Raw genomic sequence first — 17,502 nt, 5'->3', positions numbered from 1 at the left:
AAGCTCGGTTCATATCCTGGGAAAACCACTGAGGATATGTCTTTAGTAGATCGTCTATTCACCTTTCGGCCCTTGAGATAGGAGTTCCTAGCCTCATTTAGCAGTAAACTATTTGATCTTCTTTCTTCTACAGGCAGTTCCTAATAATCAATTTCGAAACTTCGTTAATACATTTTGCTGTCATCCGTCATGATCGTGAAGAACACGGAAGAAACTTCGAAACTCCAGACAAAAATTACAACGCTTCAAAGTAATAATCAAATGGGAAAAAACTAAGAAAGGTGTGGGTGTGTGAAGTTATGAATTGAGAACACAAATTCACATATTACCTGGATATGAGACATTTAGAAACAAAAGAAGAAGATTTCTGGAGTATAGTTCCAATTCTGCACTATATTATTTGCTGGTTTATCACATCAAAAAATGTAAATAATCTAAAAATGAACCAGTAAAGGTAGAAATAGGGTTTATATTCTTAAATTTGATTTGAAATTCAGAGAAAAAAAGTGAGTGAATAATATTAATTTTTAAATTTAAATTAAAAAATTATTTAATAAATTAATATAAGTATTTTAAAGGATTAATGAGCAAATATGTTTGACCAGAGCATGGTATGCCCCTCAATGAAGAGCACAGTAGATTTTGCCTAGGAGAAAACGTCGCTAAGTTGACATATATAAATGTGAAAAAATGGATAAGTATTTACATTAAAACTGACAAGTCTTTCGTGCGTGATATATATTATGGGAAAGGATTTTATAAATTGTTAAATGAAAAGTTCCGATGCTCATAAAACCCCCGAAAGGAAGGTTATTTTGTACGCTTATGCTTATTACACATTACAATTAATTGCTGCGCTGCCAACTATAATCGTACGTGCCGTGTCCAAGTACACCCGGATTATTTGACATAACTCGTATTACCCTGATTTAGTATCAACGTTGCAAGGGTAATCAGCTTGATTATTTATAAGCAGGTTCCCGCTATTCAGTTTTGCAAAATCCCCAATGTGGGACTTTGTGGGGATATCTCTGAAACACACCTCTCATTCTAATAGTTTATGAATGGTGCATGTGATTTTCCCTTTGTAGTTATCATTTCATTGATTTCTTGGTCTACTGTTAATATCATTTATGAATTGCTTAAGGCAGCCAACAACGGCTGTAGCAGAATATAAGAAATTATCTAATCTTAGTATTTTTGTGGATTGGCCCATAATTTGGGTGCTTGTAAGTTCAGTAGTCTCCGATGAAGACCACTTAGGCTGGGGTGTACCCTTTCCACTAGCCCAGCGTTAAAGAATGGTGGTTTGGTTTGTTTGAGGATGTTTCCCTACAAATGCTCCTCATTGCTTATGTCTAAGCATCATCAGCCAGTCAAAGAATCTTGATCTGGGAAACAGAAAATGCTTGTGCTTTTGGTTACTGAGATAAATTTACCTTCCAAATAGTTTTACTAACAAAAGAAAACAAATGTATACTCTATAGACTCAACCACAAATGCCATTTTAATTTATGAGTTTATGTACATATTTTTCCGTGTTACAAGTAAGCTGCCATGAGCGGTTCAATCATGCAGCATTCTTAACTGCTTTGGTGATTGGGAGTTGATGAGAGGGGGAACAATTTAAAAAAATGCAAATAGCTGACATATCATCCATAGCAATGCCACTTTTCTTCCGTTTCCATTCATGTATAGCACATTTCACGAGCCTTTGAGCTGCCTTTTCTTTATGTGGCGTTGCAGAAACAATCTTCACTGCTTCTTGGTTGGATATAACATCCCATACCTGAGAGATAGCAAAAGAAGTAATTACTTAAAAACACTTCAAAGATACCTTAGATTCACAATTCTTTTTACCATATGAACAAGTGGCACGCTCCCTCTAATGCCATTACAACTTTACCAATCGAGTATGATGATATCTGTCATCATACTAAAACCAATTGTTTTTCCTTTTTCTTGATACCCTTTAAACTTGGGATAAATTAAAAACTGCCCCTTAAAGTAGTCATGGTACTAAACACAAAATGCACATACCCCATCTGTTGCCACGATGACAAATTGATCCCTAGTGATAAGCTTTCTGTGTGTCACATCTGGCACAGATATTAGTCCAAAGTCCTTCACACAGTAGTCACCAAAAGCTCTAGATATTGCTAGTCCTGGAGTTTTAGCGTTTGGCATCCAGACCCTGTATACTCCTGGTTCATCTTCCAAAGAAAATACCAGTCCTCTGGATTGTGTTATGCGCTCTGCTTCCTCTGAAATCAACAAAAACAAGACTCATATTTTCTTCAACAAACAAAATAATTTTATGTGCGAGTGTGTAAGAGAGAAAATTCTCACGTGGTAAATTTGGCTTGAAGTCAGTGGTAAGCTGATGTGGAGTTAATTTGCCATCCTCTGAAGTGGTTGCCAACACAGCCCTAGAATCACCTACATTTGCTATAATCAGATCCTCACCCTGAAACATCGGTGACAAACATTTTCAGGCAGTATTGATATATCAAAGTGAGATATAGTGTCATCAACAGTTAAGAGCAGTTTATTTTCTAATCCCGTGTAATGTCATCAAAATATCTTATGTCTTCGTTATTGATTCAAGACTAGGATTAGATACTCAGCTATAATTTATTTTAATTTTTCTTCTTAATCAGAGAAACTTTAGAGATTGTCTTTTCTAGTAAAATACCTCACTTCATTGAAAATATATTAAAGAAAAAGGAACTTCAGACATTGAAAGCATAATATGTGTTGAAAAAAAAAATGTAAAAGTTGGAAACATGTTGCCCAAAACACTACAAGATTCAGATAAGTAAATCAAATATATCAAAACTTGAAAATAACAGACCATGTGAATATAGATAACCTGTTTGATGATTGTCAAAGCTGTAGTGCCACTTTGGAAGGAATCAATCCCAGTGTGTTGCTTCAGATCCTGATCCACGGCAGCACAAGTCTTTATATAGGATTGCTTCCATAAGTTCAATCCATGGATACTTTTGTCCCCCTCCATTTTGAAATCCAGGTCAAGTGATGTTGCAGCCAGATTTTCTTGCCAATTGCAGAGCAAAAAGGCTGGCACAAGCTTTCTGACCCTTTTGGCAACAAAGTGTCCCCAAGGGCCATGTCCATCAAAAATTCCGCAGAACATCATGTCTTGTTGGCAACCAAATTCCTAGCATCATCAACAGCAAACAAAGTAGAACATTATGATAATTCCTACACTAAGCCAATTTCTCAAAACTCCACCTACGTTGAAAAAAGTGTTGCCATACCTCCCAAACAACAAGACGATCCTGGTTGACTCCTTTCTGGCCCCTATTAGTGAACACAGAAACAAAACTATCGGCCTTAGGGGACTTAATAACTCCAGATGAAAGCAATAGCAATTCATTCTTCCTTGCTTCCTTTGCCAATTCTTCCACAGCTTTCCATTCATCATCCTTTTGACATCTCTTCTCTTTCTTGATTGACACACTTCTCGCCAATCCGTTGACAAAAGAAGGAAAAAGAACCATGATAACTACATTCCAATCACAGTTACAGGTTATGCACACTTAATTTCTAACAGAAAAGCAAATATTTGTAACCTGATAGTGAAGGAGCTTGAAGCTCATCACTTTTTTCACTTATCTATTTCAGAAACAGAAAACTAATAGAGTACAGTTTTTACTAGTAATTATTCATGATAAGAACATGATATGTATGTGATATATCAGCCTCCAAAACGAGATATATGAAATGCGGATAAAAAAGAATGGTCATTTATTTTTTATATATAGATATATTTCCTAACTTTAACTCGTCGAAAAATCAAATGAAATGAAAGTGCAAGTTTTCCAGTTATCCGAAGAAAGCTTTTTTCCTTTGTGTGTAATCTTTCCTTTAACATAAAGGACGATGAACATGAATTCATATCCACTGAAAACTCAACCAGAGTAAATGAAAGAAGATATATAAGACCATGATTTCCCACTGAATTTGAGGAAGAAAAAGAATGAATTATATATATGCCTGTGATTTGTAATTAGTCAATCCAAGCCTGAGGAAATGAGGGAAGAGTACTCTGAAGCTATACTCTTGATTCCAAGTTCCAAGCGTAATCACTTCACGATTGTACCTAGATGTGACTTACTTCTTGTAATTGTAACTTTGTAACGTGAGTGGTAGGTGATTTTACCATTCGTACCCTTTCATTGGCCGCCATAAGCTACAGAACAGGTGGGCATTTTGGACAACGAAAGTTTATTAAACCCTATACTAATTAGAGTATTTAATATCAATACGTTGTAAAACAAGAGCTGACAAAATTAATGAAAAAAGAACAATAAAAGGACAACTATTGTCTTACGAGGTCGGTGTTTAACAACTACTATTTAGGGAATTGACAAGAACGTAAAGCATTAGCTAACCTATTTCTGTGGATGCAATTCGATAGTAGTTAGTGGTTGGCTAAAAAAATTGATCCTTCATCTTTTCTTTCAGGTTTTTTCTTTTTCTTTTTTTATATCTTCGATCTTTTTGATTAAACACGAAAACAAATAGACTGGACACTTAAATGAGACTTGATCTGTTGAGATATTTTAATAACACATCTTCAGTAAAATATACCAAACACAAGGCTATCGCTCGGCCAGTTGTTCTTAGAGGGGCCCGGGAAGCCAAGGGTCAATACAAGTGTGCGCTTGTGGATATACAAAACAAACAAAGTGGATGGACCATGAAAAAAAAAGTGGACATTTGTGGTATAATGGGTGATGACCCACCGTGGACTTCGGTAAATTACCAAGCAAATATTCATGGCTAAGGTTGCTTTAGGTGGAGCCCTGACTGTAATATTAGACGAATAGCGACTTAGAAAACAATATGTTGCCCAAAATAAAAGGAAGGATGCATAATGGTGGGGTTGGAATAGAATAATAAAACATAATCATTTGATATATTCTTTTGAAATTATGAAAAAAATAGATAACCAGAAAGTAAACACCAATAAACAATTTAATCGATGATTATTTTTTATAATAAAAAAATAAGGACATGCTTTACAAGAACATCTAAACTAAATCCTCTTCACAAGAAATTCTCCAAGTAATAATTTATAAACCTCGTCCAAAAAAAAATTTCTCTGATGATTTTCGCATACTTAGACATCATATATTTTAATGGAAAATTTGAGCAGCATAGCACTCCCTCTCGTCGAAAGCAGGTCTAAGATTTTCTAAACATAACCCTTCCATTATGATAAGTTTCCAACGTTCGAGGGACTATTCCTAAATCAATGGTAGTAGGACCCATTTTTCCTTTCCAAAAAGTTTGGTTTAATTCTGTCTAAAAGCAAATGTGCTGAGTTAGGAATTTTAAAAAGCATATAAGGATAAGATAATATGAACGAAAGAAGATTCACTAATCCATAGGCTAAGCACGGAAAACGAATCAAATGATCACTGCTACCTATAACATAGTTGGTGTGCATCAGATCGTTGGGAAAAGACATCCTGGTAAATTGTGGCATTTGTCTACAAAACGGGCCAGCAACAACTATCAGTGTTCTTACTCTTAGTTTTTCTTATGTTCACCTTGATACAGGAGTAAAAAGCGGGTAAAAGATTCGTGAATCAAAATTTTCTTAGTGCGTGATTCATGAATAAATTCTATCAATAACATTGCTTCAAAAACTTAATTCGTGATTTTGTTTTCACCCCCGTCTCTGGTTACACCCATACCAAACTAACCCTTACCTAAGTAAATATATTGTTTATTTTATTTTATTTTGTCCCAGATGCTAAGGAACTTACTGTCCTAAGATGGTAGAGTTAAATTGTTTGCATGATAACTAAACAGATAAAACTTGAAACAGATCTCTCTTAAACAATTCAATCATAATGCAATTTGATTAACTCCCCAAGGGATTGGGCTAATATTGTAAAATTATGGCCATTTTGATAACATGAAGGAATTATTGAGTAATTTATTTTTTATATATATAGTCATGTTTTTATTTATTTATTATTAATTTTCATGTGTATAATTTTAAAGCAATTTATTATATTCTATCAACTAAACCATGTTGGCTTGCAAACTGTAGTTTGTAGGCCAGTAATTTTATGGGCCTATTTATTTTGCAGACCGACTTAGTCTAACTTGTTTGAATAACGATTTGTCTCAAATAGTTAGTTGGTGTGAGTGAAAATTAAGATACACTTTAGAGCATAATTATTTGTGAAAGAAAAAATTGTAAATTTAGTGTGCTAAGAACGTTGGTTAAAGAATAAAAAAAATATTTTCTTAATTAACGTTTTTAGAAAATTGGTTAACAAAAACACATAATAAATATTATAATAAGAATTTTTTTGTACTAGAGTGAATGTTATATCAATTTAAAGCATCACAATATATTTAAAAGATAACTGCTACATGCCTACATATAACGTACCTGTTGAACATTTTTTATATTTATATTTTGTTTATATTCTCGCTTTTGTGGATTTCTAATATCTTTGTTGTTGTTGTTGCCATACAGACATTTTTGTAACTAGACTCAATAATTAGATCCATGTTTTTATTGACCTGAGAGAAAACACACATACAAATTGCAAACAAGAAATGCAAAACAACTACTCTGTAGAAAGTTGAGATTTACCAACATCTCTTGCTTTCCAATTTCCATCCATATAAAAACTGATCCATTCTTCAACTCCTATAATTACGCCAATCTGAAGATGCATATATAACAATTAAAGGAATTAAAGCTGGTGTGAGAGTTATGCATTACTCTAACCTATAAAATATAATTGAAATATGACAACAATGTATTTTTTATATTATTATTTATTTATACATTCTTATATCATTAGAAAAAATTAATTTTTACCGTATATTAAAATTATATGTATGATTTTTTAATTAGTTGATAAAAAATATTTAAAGCAAAGGATATTAAAATTAAACTCTTAAATATTTTGTGGTCAATCAACAGTCAAGCTAATACAAGATAAACAAGAAACAGGGGTGATCCATGTAGTTGTCCATTCTTGAGCTGGGCTAATAATTCTACAGAGAAGGACCTCAACTCCAAGTTGTCATACCTTAAAAGGCCTAGAAGCCCAATCGAGTCATTGAAAATCGCTACACCACCAGTACGACATCACGTTTTTCGAAAAACGACGTGTAGCAATTTCATGGTCAACCTGACACGTTTGCATTTGGGGGAAACCTGTAGTCTTCATATCTCACAAGGAACCTCAATCCTTTTCCGATTTCTATTCCGCTTCTTCTCATATTAAATAAAATATTAAATTTGAAAAAATAAAAGTAAATATATTTGCAAATTAACTTCTCCGCTTCCAGTCGCGTGAAAATCACGATGATCACGATGATGATGGTCGCCGACACTGTAGCAGTAACCGCCGCCAAAGGTCTCGCCGTCCTTCGCATCTGTCAATCCACCTGTACCTTTTCCATCGCCGATTCCGGTGCCGACCAGATCTCGGCGATGATTCAGGCCTACGACGCCGTTGCGCCGCCTCCGGTGAAGCCAAGCACGTACAGGATACCACGTCGAACACTTCTCCGGAGAAAACGACGAACCAGACGCAAGTTGTCGGGCGATGACTCCGGGGACGCCGGGAACGAGGAGTTCTTCTTCGGTGACGGCGGCGATGGTCCTTTCGGCGGTGGCGGAGGCGGCGGGTTCGGTGGCAGTGGCGGCGGTTGGAATTTCAATAGATTTGGGGGTGGTCATAATTGGGATGAACCCTCATCTTCGTTGCCGGATCCTGCGTTCGATTTCGTGTATCAGGTGCTGTCGTGGATTATGCTTTCGAATTGTTTGCATTTTGCGTTCAAGAAGATTGTTCGAATTGTTGCGGCTGGGTCGATTGTGGATTCCGATAGGGAAAAGGTTCCTGCCAGATTGGCTCCAATTTGCTGATTTGGTACCTTGTTAATGTGTTCATAATTGCGCTTTGCTCCCCTATTTAATTGGGCATTTACTGTAAATAACTTAATATGTTGTATATAATTTATATCATTTAGTATCTAATTCCATGGTAATGATGACATGCTTAGAGAATCATTTATAATAATTTGATAGATAGTTCGGGCACATAGACTCGTTTACAGTTATGTTATAATGGTTCTAGGTTGAGTGATTAATTGCTACATTATTTGAGGTGGTACTGTATCCTAATCCAAGTCGAGGCATGCCCTTTTGTATGTTATATCTTATAATCCCTGATTCATGTTTTAGACAGTAATACGATAGAGTATAGAGAGACAGGAGATTTTTGGATGTTCCTTGGTAACAGCTTCAATCATCAATGCCAAGGTCGCATTACTTTTCAACATCCTTTTTTCTGTGCCAGCAGTGTGTACGATTTACAATGTTTGCTGTAAAATGTATAATCAGTTTTGATGTTGCGTTTAGCGTGTTGTACTACTATTTGTTTTGTTGGTTTCAATAGTTAGCGTTGTTGAAAAATATTCCTTGTCAACCTGGTCCTGGTGTATGGTTCGTAGCAGATAGAATATGGGATTTTTTGTATATCATTATATGATCGATAATCAATAACTCATTGTGCTTTTGTTCTGCTCTTGGTGATTATTTATAGCACGTAGATTAGGGATTTTATAAAATGATGTTCGATTGACTATTTGTGTATTTGAACGGAATGACCAATATGTGTGTTTTTAGGATTGCCCCACAAATGTTTCTTCCCGACTTCGTCAAAAAGAGGCAACTAGATTCTATTTTGTATGGTTTTGTTTCCTTCCTTTGTTCTCTTTGTTGGTTGTTCTTTCTTGGGTACCATGTTGAAGTCTTGAACATGACGGGGCCTTAAAAAAATGTATAAGTATCTTCCTGGTAGCAAATGCAAAAAATTTAAACATGATGAGTGATATTAGAGAAAACATGTATACGGTGTCAAAATGGTGAAATTGGTTGGCAGGAGTTACGAGAGTTATTCGGCATATATGTTATTTGACCAAAACAAAAAGTTACCTAGCTCTTTGCTGTGCAACTAAGATATATAATAATAAGAAGAACAAGAACAAGGAGAAGAAAAACAAGAAGAAAAAGAACAACAACAACGACGAGAAGAAAAAGAACAAGAAGAAGAATGACAACAGCAACAAAAAGAAGAACAAGAACAAGAGAAGCTCTTGTGTGTTTTTAGGCTTGCCCCACAAATGTTTCTTCCCAACTTCTGTCAAAAAGAGGCAACTAGATTCTATTTTGTCTGGTTTTGTTTCCTTGCTTTGTGCTCTTGTTGGTTGTTCATTCTTGGGTACCATGTTGAAGTCTTGAACATCTCGGTGCCTTCAAAAAATGTTCTATGTTGAATCACCAATTGACAGGACTCCTAAGACTTGGCTCTCTTTTTTGGGCAGGGCATCAAATACATGTATATTTACCAATTAACCAAGTATCTTCCTGGTAGCAAATGCAAAAATTTTAAACATGATGAGTTATATTAGAGAAAACATGTATATGGTGTCAAAATGGTGAAATTGGTTGGCAGGAGAGAAGAAGAAAAATAAGTTGAAATTAAGCCTCAGTTGAAATTATGCTTCTTATCTCTCTGCCTCCATCTATTTCACACCCCATTTTACGGGTGCAAATGGATCATTTCCGGAGTAACAATTATAATTATGCTAGATAGTCTGATAACAAGTGTCTTATCGGGGAGTGATATTGTTCCACTTGTTTAGTAGACCATTTTGTTTGTAGTAGCAGCGTGGTATTTAGTAGGAGAAATTGATGTTAGCTTCAACTTTGAGGCTTAATGTTTGTTTGGTCATATTTTGCTTACTTTGGATAGTCCAGATAGTAAGGCTGAGCCCTGGGCAATGCAAAACTGAACTGAAATTGCGTAGTATAGTTGGTTTAGGACTGTTAGGGAATGTTGACATCCCAAGGGACTAGGATTGGCAGAAAACTAGTTGGATACTTGGATTGAAGGTTTGTTGAGCGAATGAGATAGTAAGTTCTATTAGCAGATATAGTTCACTGCATAGATAGACCATCGTAGTTGCTGCCCTGTGATATTAATTTGCTGGTTTGTTTATTTTTAGGTTAAAATCATACAATTTGAGGGATGGATCTATTACTCTAGAATATTTATTGTCATTTCTCTTCAGTAAATGAATACCCAGTTGCAGCGCAGTAGTACTGTTAAGGCAACGGTAATTTTCTTTTTGTAAAGTATAGATTAGTAAATGAATACATTCTCCTTTACATATTCTCTTTTTTACAAAAATTCAATAAGATATATTGAACAAGTTACAAAAAGAAAGAAAGAAAAAGTATAACACACGAGATAGTTGAATATAACAAACTAGAAATAGTAGTAGTAAAACGGGCGCGAAAAATGCAAATATGAGCCTAACACTAGGCCTGGACTTGAATTTGTTGCTCCACTGGACCTTCGATTTGGGCTGCAGTTTCTTTCTGCAGGCCTTTTGTGGATATAAAATTGGATTTTTATTCAATCACCTGAGACTTCAATCTTTTACACATTTGACCGAAAAAGAAAACATTTACACTTTGTTTAAAACTTAAAAATAGAAAAGTGCACACGTCTTAAAAACACAAAGGAGGAAAAAGATAAATTATTGGGACCCGTGACAAAAGCTTCTCCCCTCACTTGGCAAGAGTTACGAACCGTGTAAGGGAGTTTTCTCGTCTCCATTTGATTCTACAACGAGCAAAATGGACTAGCTCAGCTAGGTCAACCTGATAAAACATTATACTGATTAACAATTTTGTAAAGTTAATTGGCCCCTCAACTTGGTCTCTGTCGAGTTATGTAACAGCAACAAGGTAATAGTTGTACTATGTATCAACTTACTATAATGTCTACGCTATGATTAATGTAAAAATTTGGTTTCTTGTTTGTTTCTTTTTTAAGTTTAGTGAATTTAGTTTTTTTACTATGTTTTTACCTTCTAACTTCTATTTTTTTCATTATTTATATTTTTTTACAAATAAAATAATTTTTTAAGTTGAATTTCATTAACCAAAATATAAATTTTGATTAAAAAAAATAAAAAAAGGGTTTTTACTTTTGCAAACCTAATCTCATTTTATAAAATTCTGTAAATTTTATTGTTTTAAAACTTTTTAACCCTTTAACTTTTAAAATTTCAATTTTATTTCATGTTTTAATTTCATTCCACAACTCTAATTTTGTATTTAAAAACAATAATTAAAAATTTTTAAGTAAAGAATTAATGGATGATCAAATTTACGTAATCATAAAAATAGAGAATCTTAATTAAGTAAAATAAACTAAAAACCAAAATACACAATCCAAATTAAATAAGCTTAACTTAAAGTCTATATTATTTTCGATGGTTTAATTTATCATGTCATGCACTGCTTAACATCCATTTTACCTTAACAATAAATTTTAATATATTATAACCCATTGAGTAAATTTTTAGATAAATCCTTATAAAAGACTAATTAACATAAAATATGAATAAAATTATTTTATAAGTTAAAATTTTTGTTTTTCTATTTTTTGTGAAGTTCATTTATTTAACTTCTATAAAATTAAAAAATGTAAGTTATTTCTAACTTATGAAAAAAAAATTATTTTTATATTTTTTTATAAAAACTTTTATAAAAGTTTACTCAATCGGGTCAACATAGGTAAAATTTTAATGAATCTCCTTGCAAAATTAACTAAAATATACATATAACTTATATATTCAACAACCTGCAGTTTATATTCGTTCAGAATCCCTATAAATAAAGTCTTTATATGAATGACACACTTAAGTTGGTAATGAAAATAACATGCAAATAGACCAAAAAAACACGTCACTAAAAATAAAGAATATGTTTCCTTTTCGTATTCATTAAGATATCATGTCATGATAGAAAATTTCAATACCTATCTACTGAGAAATTTGTTTGACGGGAGTAATGATTATGGTGGTGAGCAATAGCAACGAAATAGTTTAGATCCATGTACCACATCCCATTTGTGAATTTGGATAAACGCAAATATACTGTTCCCCGAAATATTTCTTTCACATCTCATTTACTCCGACGTAGGACACAAACATCATAGTAAGTGTTTTCTTCATTGAATTAATCCGAAGGATAGATTCCATACCAAATATTGCAAGTTGATTCTTTGTTTATCATTAAATATGTGCAAATAGACAAAATAAATTATTTTTATATTCCCAGTTGACATTGTGTCCACTTCAAGGAACCCAAATTCCAACTGAAAATGACTAGGTTAACGGCTTAATTATAAGGATTTGTCCTTTGTGAACCAAAAAAATTAAGAATTTGTTCTCTAAAATAAGCCAAGTTACATGAACCTGAATATTTTTTTGGACGTACATGAACCCTTTTTTTTTAAAGAAAGACAAACATGAACGGCCTGAATCTTAAACTGATACATTGTTTTATAAAACATTTTAGTTCTCTCTATTAAATTTTCGTGATTAAAGAATTCTTATTTCTCTCATCTGTTTGGTTCTACTGTTGTCTACGTATTTTTCATGATTTATATGATCGATGGTGGATTCTGCGTTTCCACGGACTAAACAACTTTTTAATTTATACTACGGTACGCAATTGGATATATTATTGTTTTTCCTGTCTGCTACAAAGAATATGACTTTTTTTTTTATGACAAAAGAACAATTCCATATGATCATGACTTAAAAATTAAATAGGTCTATTTTGTTTCTTGTCAATGTAAAATGTTTTATTAATTATCATTTAATCATATGTCATGTTATTAAATGAGTTTGGTCGATCTCTTACATAATTATACCATCGTACTAAATTAATTTTATTAAAATAGTATTATAAGATTAAAGTATATAATCCACAAGAAAACTGCACTTATAAATAAATTAATTTATCCCTTTATTATATATACACATGATTGACATATTTCATTTGATCAAAGGAATATATTAACTAAATTGTACACAAATTAGAGTAAAAATATAATAACTAGAATGTTAATGATGCAGTAATTATGTAAATATTAGAACGGAGAATAATAACAATAGCTTCAATATTATTAAAAAAATATTGAAAATAATAAAAAAGCTAACTTTAATGCTTTATCGCTTTATGCATACCTCATATATTTATCACTGTGTTTTTTTTCCACCATCTCATGTAGTGTATAACAAAGTTCACTTTGTTTGAATGTGATCGACGAATAGAAATTATTAACCTCAAATTTTAAGCCTAGATTTATAATAATAAAATTAAATAAATATTAAGATGCTGTAGTGTCACTTTAGTTAAGATCTAATGCACTATATGTTTGGGTCCCACTCTACGAAAATGAAGCTTGGTTCATGCACCTTTTTTTTTTAATTTCAAGTCAAACTAATTTATCGGTTGTGCTGGTTACCAGTTACTATGCTGTCCATCTAGCTTAAAGCATTAGCGTGTTTAGTAAAATAATAGCATGAAATGATTTTTTTTTTTTTTTGGGGTTCTTTCTTATTTAATTGGTTTAAAAATTTATTTGATTAGATTATGTTTATTTAGTTAGAAAGATTATTTTAGTAGTTTATAATATCTTTTAACATAATTTGAAATGCTGTTCTTTTTAGTGTCCGTGTTGATAAACTTCTGTCTTAATTAACTTTTAAAACAAATTTTAAATGTTTTTAAATACATAAGTTTATTTAAAAAAAGTGACAGTACAGATTTTAAAATAAAAAATATTTATCCGCTATTTATCAAAAACTAATTTTCACTGATAAATTAAATAAATAAAATTTAAACTATATAATATTACTTATGATAAAATTTAATAAATAATAAAAAATTAACTTAAAAATTAGAACATTTAGTAACATTAATATATTAAATTTTATCATTTTAGTAAAAAATTATATATAAAATTTCTTATTATTTACGACAATGCACACGTTAAAAATCATTAAATAAGACAGAGGTGTAACCGAGTAAGCTGTTGCAACACTTTTGCCACCTTCTCGACTGCAAAATCAGTGCAGCCCGCTTCAACTAAACCTTAATTATTGTTTCATCTTCCTACTGATCAGTCTTTCACAACTACTGGTAAATCAAAAAAAGGTGTAAAAGATTGATAATGATTGAACCTTGTTTTTAGTGAAACATGTCTCCTGAGGTAGCTTGTCAACTAATGATAATATCGATTTGGAAACATCATGAGACCAAAATATCATGCCACTCGTTTTCCTTCTAAACAAAACCGAATTGAATTCAATCTGTAATTTATCTGTTACCTAACTGATAATTGTTTTTGGTTTAATGACTTTGTTTAAATGGTTTTTTAAACCAAACTCGAGTAGTTTTATCATTTTTTTTTACTAAAAAATGTATACAAAAATATTTGTCAATTTGAGGTAATATTTACCACTTGATCGACCATAAGATTATTATCAGTATTTTTATTTATTTATTTTTTGCGTTGTACCTCTACAACTAATACAATAACATACTTGCGGGAAGTGCAACACATGAAAACATATACAAAAATAAAAATTACAGTCACGTAACATATGGTGAGTTTCATATGTTAAATAGGTGCAACTCACTTCATGTTCTTACATGACAACCATGCAAGATTTACGTTAAAATGTTTAACAAAGATTTTATTTGAACACTAAAGATTAGTTAGCAGTTAACCCATTTAAATACTGTGTAAAATTTACTTGAGTCTGGGTTTCAAATTTCCACTTTCAATCATAAACGAGTTTCGTAGTTCAAAATTGCCAAAACTGCTGAAAAAACTTGGAAGTTGGAATTTGAACCCATGCACAAGTAATTTCGACAAGTTACGATCGAGTTAACTTATGTAACTAAATTTTTTAACGCTCAGTAGAATATTGTAATACGACACTTGCATGATAATATAAAAAAGTTTTAAAAAATATTTGAATGCATTTTTCAAACGCTGAAATGAATAAAAATGATAATAAATTAACCCAACTCCAAAAACAGCTTCAGGGAATGGTATATATAATGACCTAATGACAAGTTCGTTACTTTCATCCGATTGATGCACCGACATCAGAGTTTCAGGAAACCAAGCATACGAAAAAAGTCCATAAAACGACATACATGTACGAGCGTGACGCAACCATGCCACACGCCCCTTCTATTTTTTATTATAAAAATAGTAAATAAGACATCCGAGTACGATGCACTTAGCGTTGGTCCGTCCAAAGCAAAAGCAGAACAGCATGGAAGAAAAACACGCAACGCAGTTATAATTTTTACAGTGGCCACGCCAGTTAATTTCAAAGACCCGTTTCAGAAGAGGTGGCGGTTGGGCATAACCACGTCGTCCAGAGTCCACAGGTCAGTGGAGACGGAGTCCCAATCTCCCAGTGGCTGCTGCAGCTCATGGTCCAGGCCCAGGAACGATTCCAGCGACGATATTTGGTTCTTGAAGGCAGGATCATGGGCCTGCGGGTTGAAAGCCGGTAGCCCAATGGGCTGAGTGGAGTCAGGGGTGGAGCAACGCTTCTTCGGAAAGTTGAGCTTGGCCTTGTCTCCACGGATGCGCTTAGCGGCGGCGTCGTAAGCGCGTGCGGCTTCTTCGGCAGTGTTGAAGGTCCCAAGCCATACTCTTACACCCTTACGTGGATCCCTTATCTCCGCCGCCCACTTGCCCCATGGCCTTTGCCTTATTCCTCTGTACACGTTCTTCCTTACGCGCTCATTCTTTCTCTCACTCTCACCGCTCTTACCTTTTCCCTTTTCTGTTACCGCTCTTTTCTTCTCACATGCCACCACTGCCACTGCAAGCATAAAAAATTAATCGTTTTATGTATTTGTTTATTATGAAGTATAGGAAAATCGGAAAAACAAAAAGTTCTCTACTTAACATTAAATGATATACCGATCTCCTTTTTTTCATGGTGTGTAGGGATGCTTGATGAAAGTTTGTGACTATAATAAACTTTTCTTTTTCTTAAGAACTATATCAAGTGTGCTACCTTTCTTTTCAATGAATAGAAAAAACGTAAACAAGAGAATCATCTATGTTTTGTATACTGAACAAAAAAAATACATGGCTTCAACTTCACTCCAGAATGAAGTATCTAACTAAAACAATTGAAGAATAACATTAAACTGACCTAACCGGATGGATGTGGACTCCATGAGGTAGAGAGTGGGAGATTCAGGTATACGAGAAAGGAGATGAAAGAAACAAAGGAGTTTGGCTTTTTCATAAAAGAGAAGCTAAAAACCTGGAACTGAACTAATGCAACACTCGATCCTCGTATGAACTGAGTATGATATGATGGGTGTTGTTGGGTACGTACCTTTGTTGTTGGGAAGCTGAAGAGGGAGCTTTGGATGATGTTTGGAAGAAGAGGCGGTGTCGAAACCAAGAAGATCAGAGAAAGGGTCAAGCTCAGAGCAGAGGTGATGGGTGGTCAATTTCCGGCCACACTTCAAGTTGGTATCGATGAAATCAGAAATGATAGCACCCCCACACATTTTCACAGAGAGTTGAAATTGGGACACTGATTGCTTTTTTAGGACAAATAAATACGAGAGAAAAAGGTTGTCTCAAGTCTAAATTTATAGAAACAAGTATAGTGTTGCTCACATCAACACAACATCTCTCGCACCACACGCAAGTGGACAAATCATGGATCACGTATCTCGTCCACCATCATTATTAATACAAAAGTTAGTGAGAGTAACTAAGAAGATATTATTTAACACATCTTTTAATATATTTTTAATTATTTCATTAAAGTTATAAAAATATAAAAAATATGAATTAAAAACATAAAACTCACATAAATTTTATAAATTTAATTAATAATTTAAAATATAAAAAATTAAAAAAATACAGTAGCGTAACATTTGTCGCAATACTCTTCTTATTATTAAATGAATTTATCCCACTTCTGTTAAAAATTTAAACTTTTTTTCATTAAACGACAGGATTTAAATTTACTGTTATAATTTCTTTTTCTACTGTGCTACAAAATCTAATAAAGAAAAGAGGAAGGTTATCAACACATTTTTTTAACAATATTTTAATTATTTATTAAATTTTATTAAAATTATAAATTATAAAAAAAAGGTTAGGTAAGAATGGAAAAAGGACTTATATAATTTTTAATAAATTTTAATAAATATTAAAAAATATAAAAAAATTGGTTATAAAATATATTACTTATATTTTTCTGAAATATCATATGGTTGAGTTATTAAGTATTTATTAAAGGTTGAAGTTATAAAAAAAAAATGATAATGAAAAACAGGCAATCATGAAATATAATATTTTTCAATCTTATGAACCAGGGAAATTTAAGTCTGATCAGAATGTAGTCACGCTCAATAACTTTGACTACTCATAAATATTGGGATATATTTTAAATAATAAAGTGTACAATAATAATTGCCAATTAAAAATAACGGTTAAAATTTAATAAATTTGAGTTTATTTTATAGGAACATATTATCTTAAAAATTGTATAATCGTTAATATA

At 32.7% G+C, this 17,502-nt stretch overlaps 3 protein-coding genes across 4 annotated transcripts; 1 reads left to right on the top strand and 2 right to left on the bottom strand.

Annotated features, from left to right (window-relative positions):
- Nucleotides 1-1,127: 1,127 nt before the first annotated feature.
- On the bottom strand, nt 1,128-4,261 carry LOC113846316 (probable protein phosphatase 2C 34). Of its 2 annotated transcripts, none has more exons than XM_027474415.1 (6): nt 4,021-4,261; nt 3,282-3,529; nt 2,873-3,181; nt 2,350-2,467; nt 2,041-2,264; nt 1,128-1,789 (listed from the first exon to the last, which is right to left on the bottom strand). In XM_027474415.1, the coding sequence occupies exons 2-6, from the start codon at nt 3,522-3,524 to the stop codon at nt 1,571-1,573; spliced, it is 1,113 nt and encodes a 370-aa protein (XP_027330216.1). In that variant the 5' UTR covers nt 3,525-3,529; nt 4,021-4,261; the 3' UTR covers nt 1,128-1,570. The 2 variants fall into 2 exon arrangements, with proteins under 2 accessions (XP_027330216.1, XP_027330215.1); XM_027474414.1 differs by having other exon boundaries at nt 3,970-4,260.
- A 2,966-nt stretch (nt 4,262-7,227) lies between these two features.
- Nucleotides 7,228-10,283, top strand: LOC113847904. Its single transcript, XM_027477233.1, has one exon. The coding sequence runs from the start codon at nt 7,370-7,372 to the stop codon at nt 7,934-7,936; it is 567 nt and encodes a 188-aa protein (XP_027333034.1). The 5' UTR covers nt 7,228-7,369; the 3' UTR covers nt 7,937-10,283.
- Nucleotides 10,284-14,968: 4,685 nt separating this feature from the next.
- LOC113847728 (ethylene-responsive transcription factor RAP2-3-like) lies at nt 14,969-16,543 on the bottom strand. The gene is made up of 2 exons (XM_027476982.1): nt 16,318-16,543; nt 14,969-15,789 (listed from the first exon to the last, which is right to left on the bottom strand). Exons 1-2 carry the CDS (start codon nt 16,493-16,495, stop codon nt 15,299-15,301), a joined length of 669 nt encoding a protein of 222 aa, XP_027332783.1. The 5' UTR covers nt 16,496-16,543; the 3' UTR covers nt 14,969-15,298.
- Nucleotides 16,544-17,502: the final 959 nt, after the last annotated feature.

The sequence above is a fragment of the Abrus precatorius genome, unplaced genomic scaffold (assembly GCF_003935025.1).
Source record: "Abrus precatorius isolate BTA unplaced genomic scaffold, Abrus_2018 Scaffold8, whole genome shotgun sequence".
In the NCBI taxonomy this organism is placed as follows: Eukaryota; Viridiplantae; Streptophyta; class Magnoliopsida; order Fabales; family Fabaceae; genus Abrus; species Abrus precatorius.
The sequence above is the reverse complement of the archived record's forward strand: the minus strand, read 5'-3'. Positions and strand labels throughout refer to the sequence as shown.

What these genes read in the sequence shown, in the direction of transcription:
- LOC113846316 (XM_027474415.1), bottom strand. Translation starts at nt 3,524, where the DNA reads ATGGTTCTTTTTCCTTCTTTTGTCAACGGATTGGCGAGAAGTGTGTCA. An exon ending in ATCGTCTTGTTGTTTGGGAG is followed by an intron (nt 3,182 to 3,281) that starts GTATGGCAACAC and finishes TGATGATGCTAG; the next exon opens with GAATTTGGTTGCCAACAAGA. An exon ending in TCATCGTGGCAACAGATGGG is followed by an intron (nt 1,790 to 2,040) that starts GTATGTGCATTT and finishes GCTATCTCTCAG; the next exon opens with GTATGGGATGTTATATCCAA.
- LOC113847904 (XM_027477233.1), top strand. Translation starts at nt 7,370, where the DNA reads ATGATCACGATGATGATGGTCGCCGACACTGTAGCAGTAACCGCCGCC.
- LOC113847728 (XM_027476982.1), bottom strand. Translation starts at nt 16,495, where the DNA reads ATGTGTGGGGGTGCTATCATTTCTGATTTCATCGATACCAACTTGAAG. An exon ending in TCAGCTTCCCAACAACAAAG is followed by an intron (nt 15,790 to 16,317) that starts GTACGTACCCAA and finishes TTATGCTTGCAG; the next exon opens with TGGCAGTGGTGGCATGTGAG.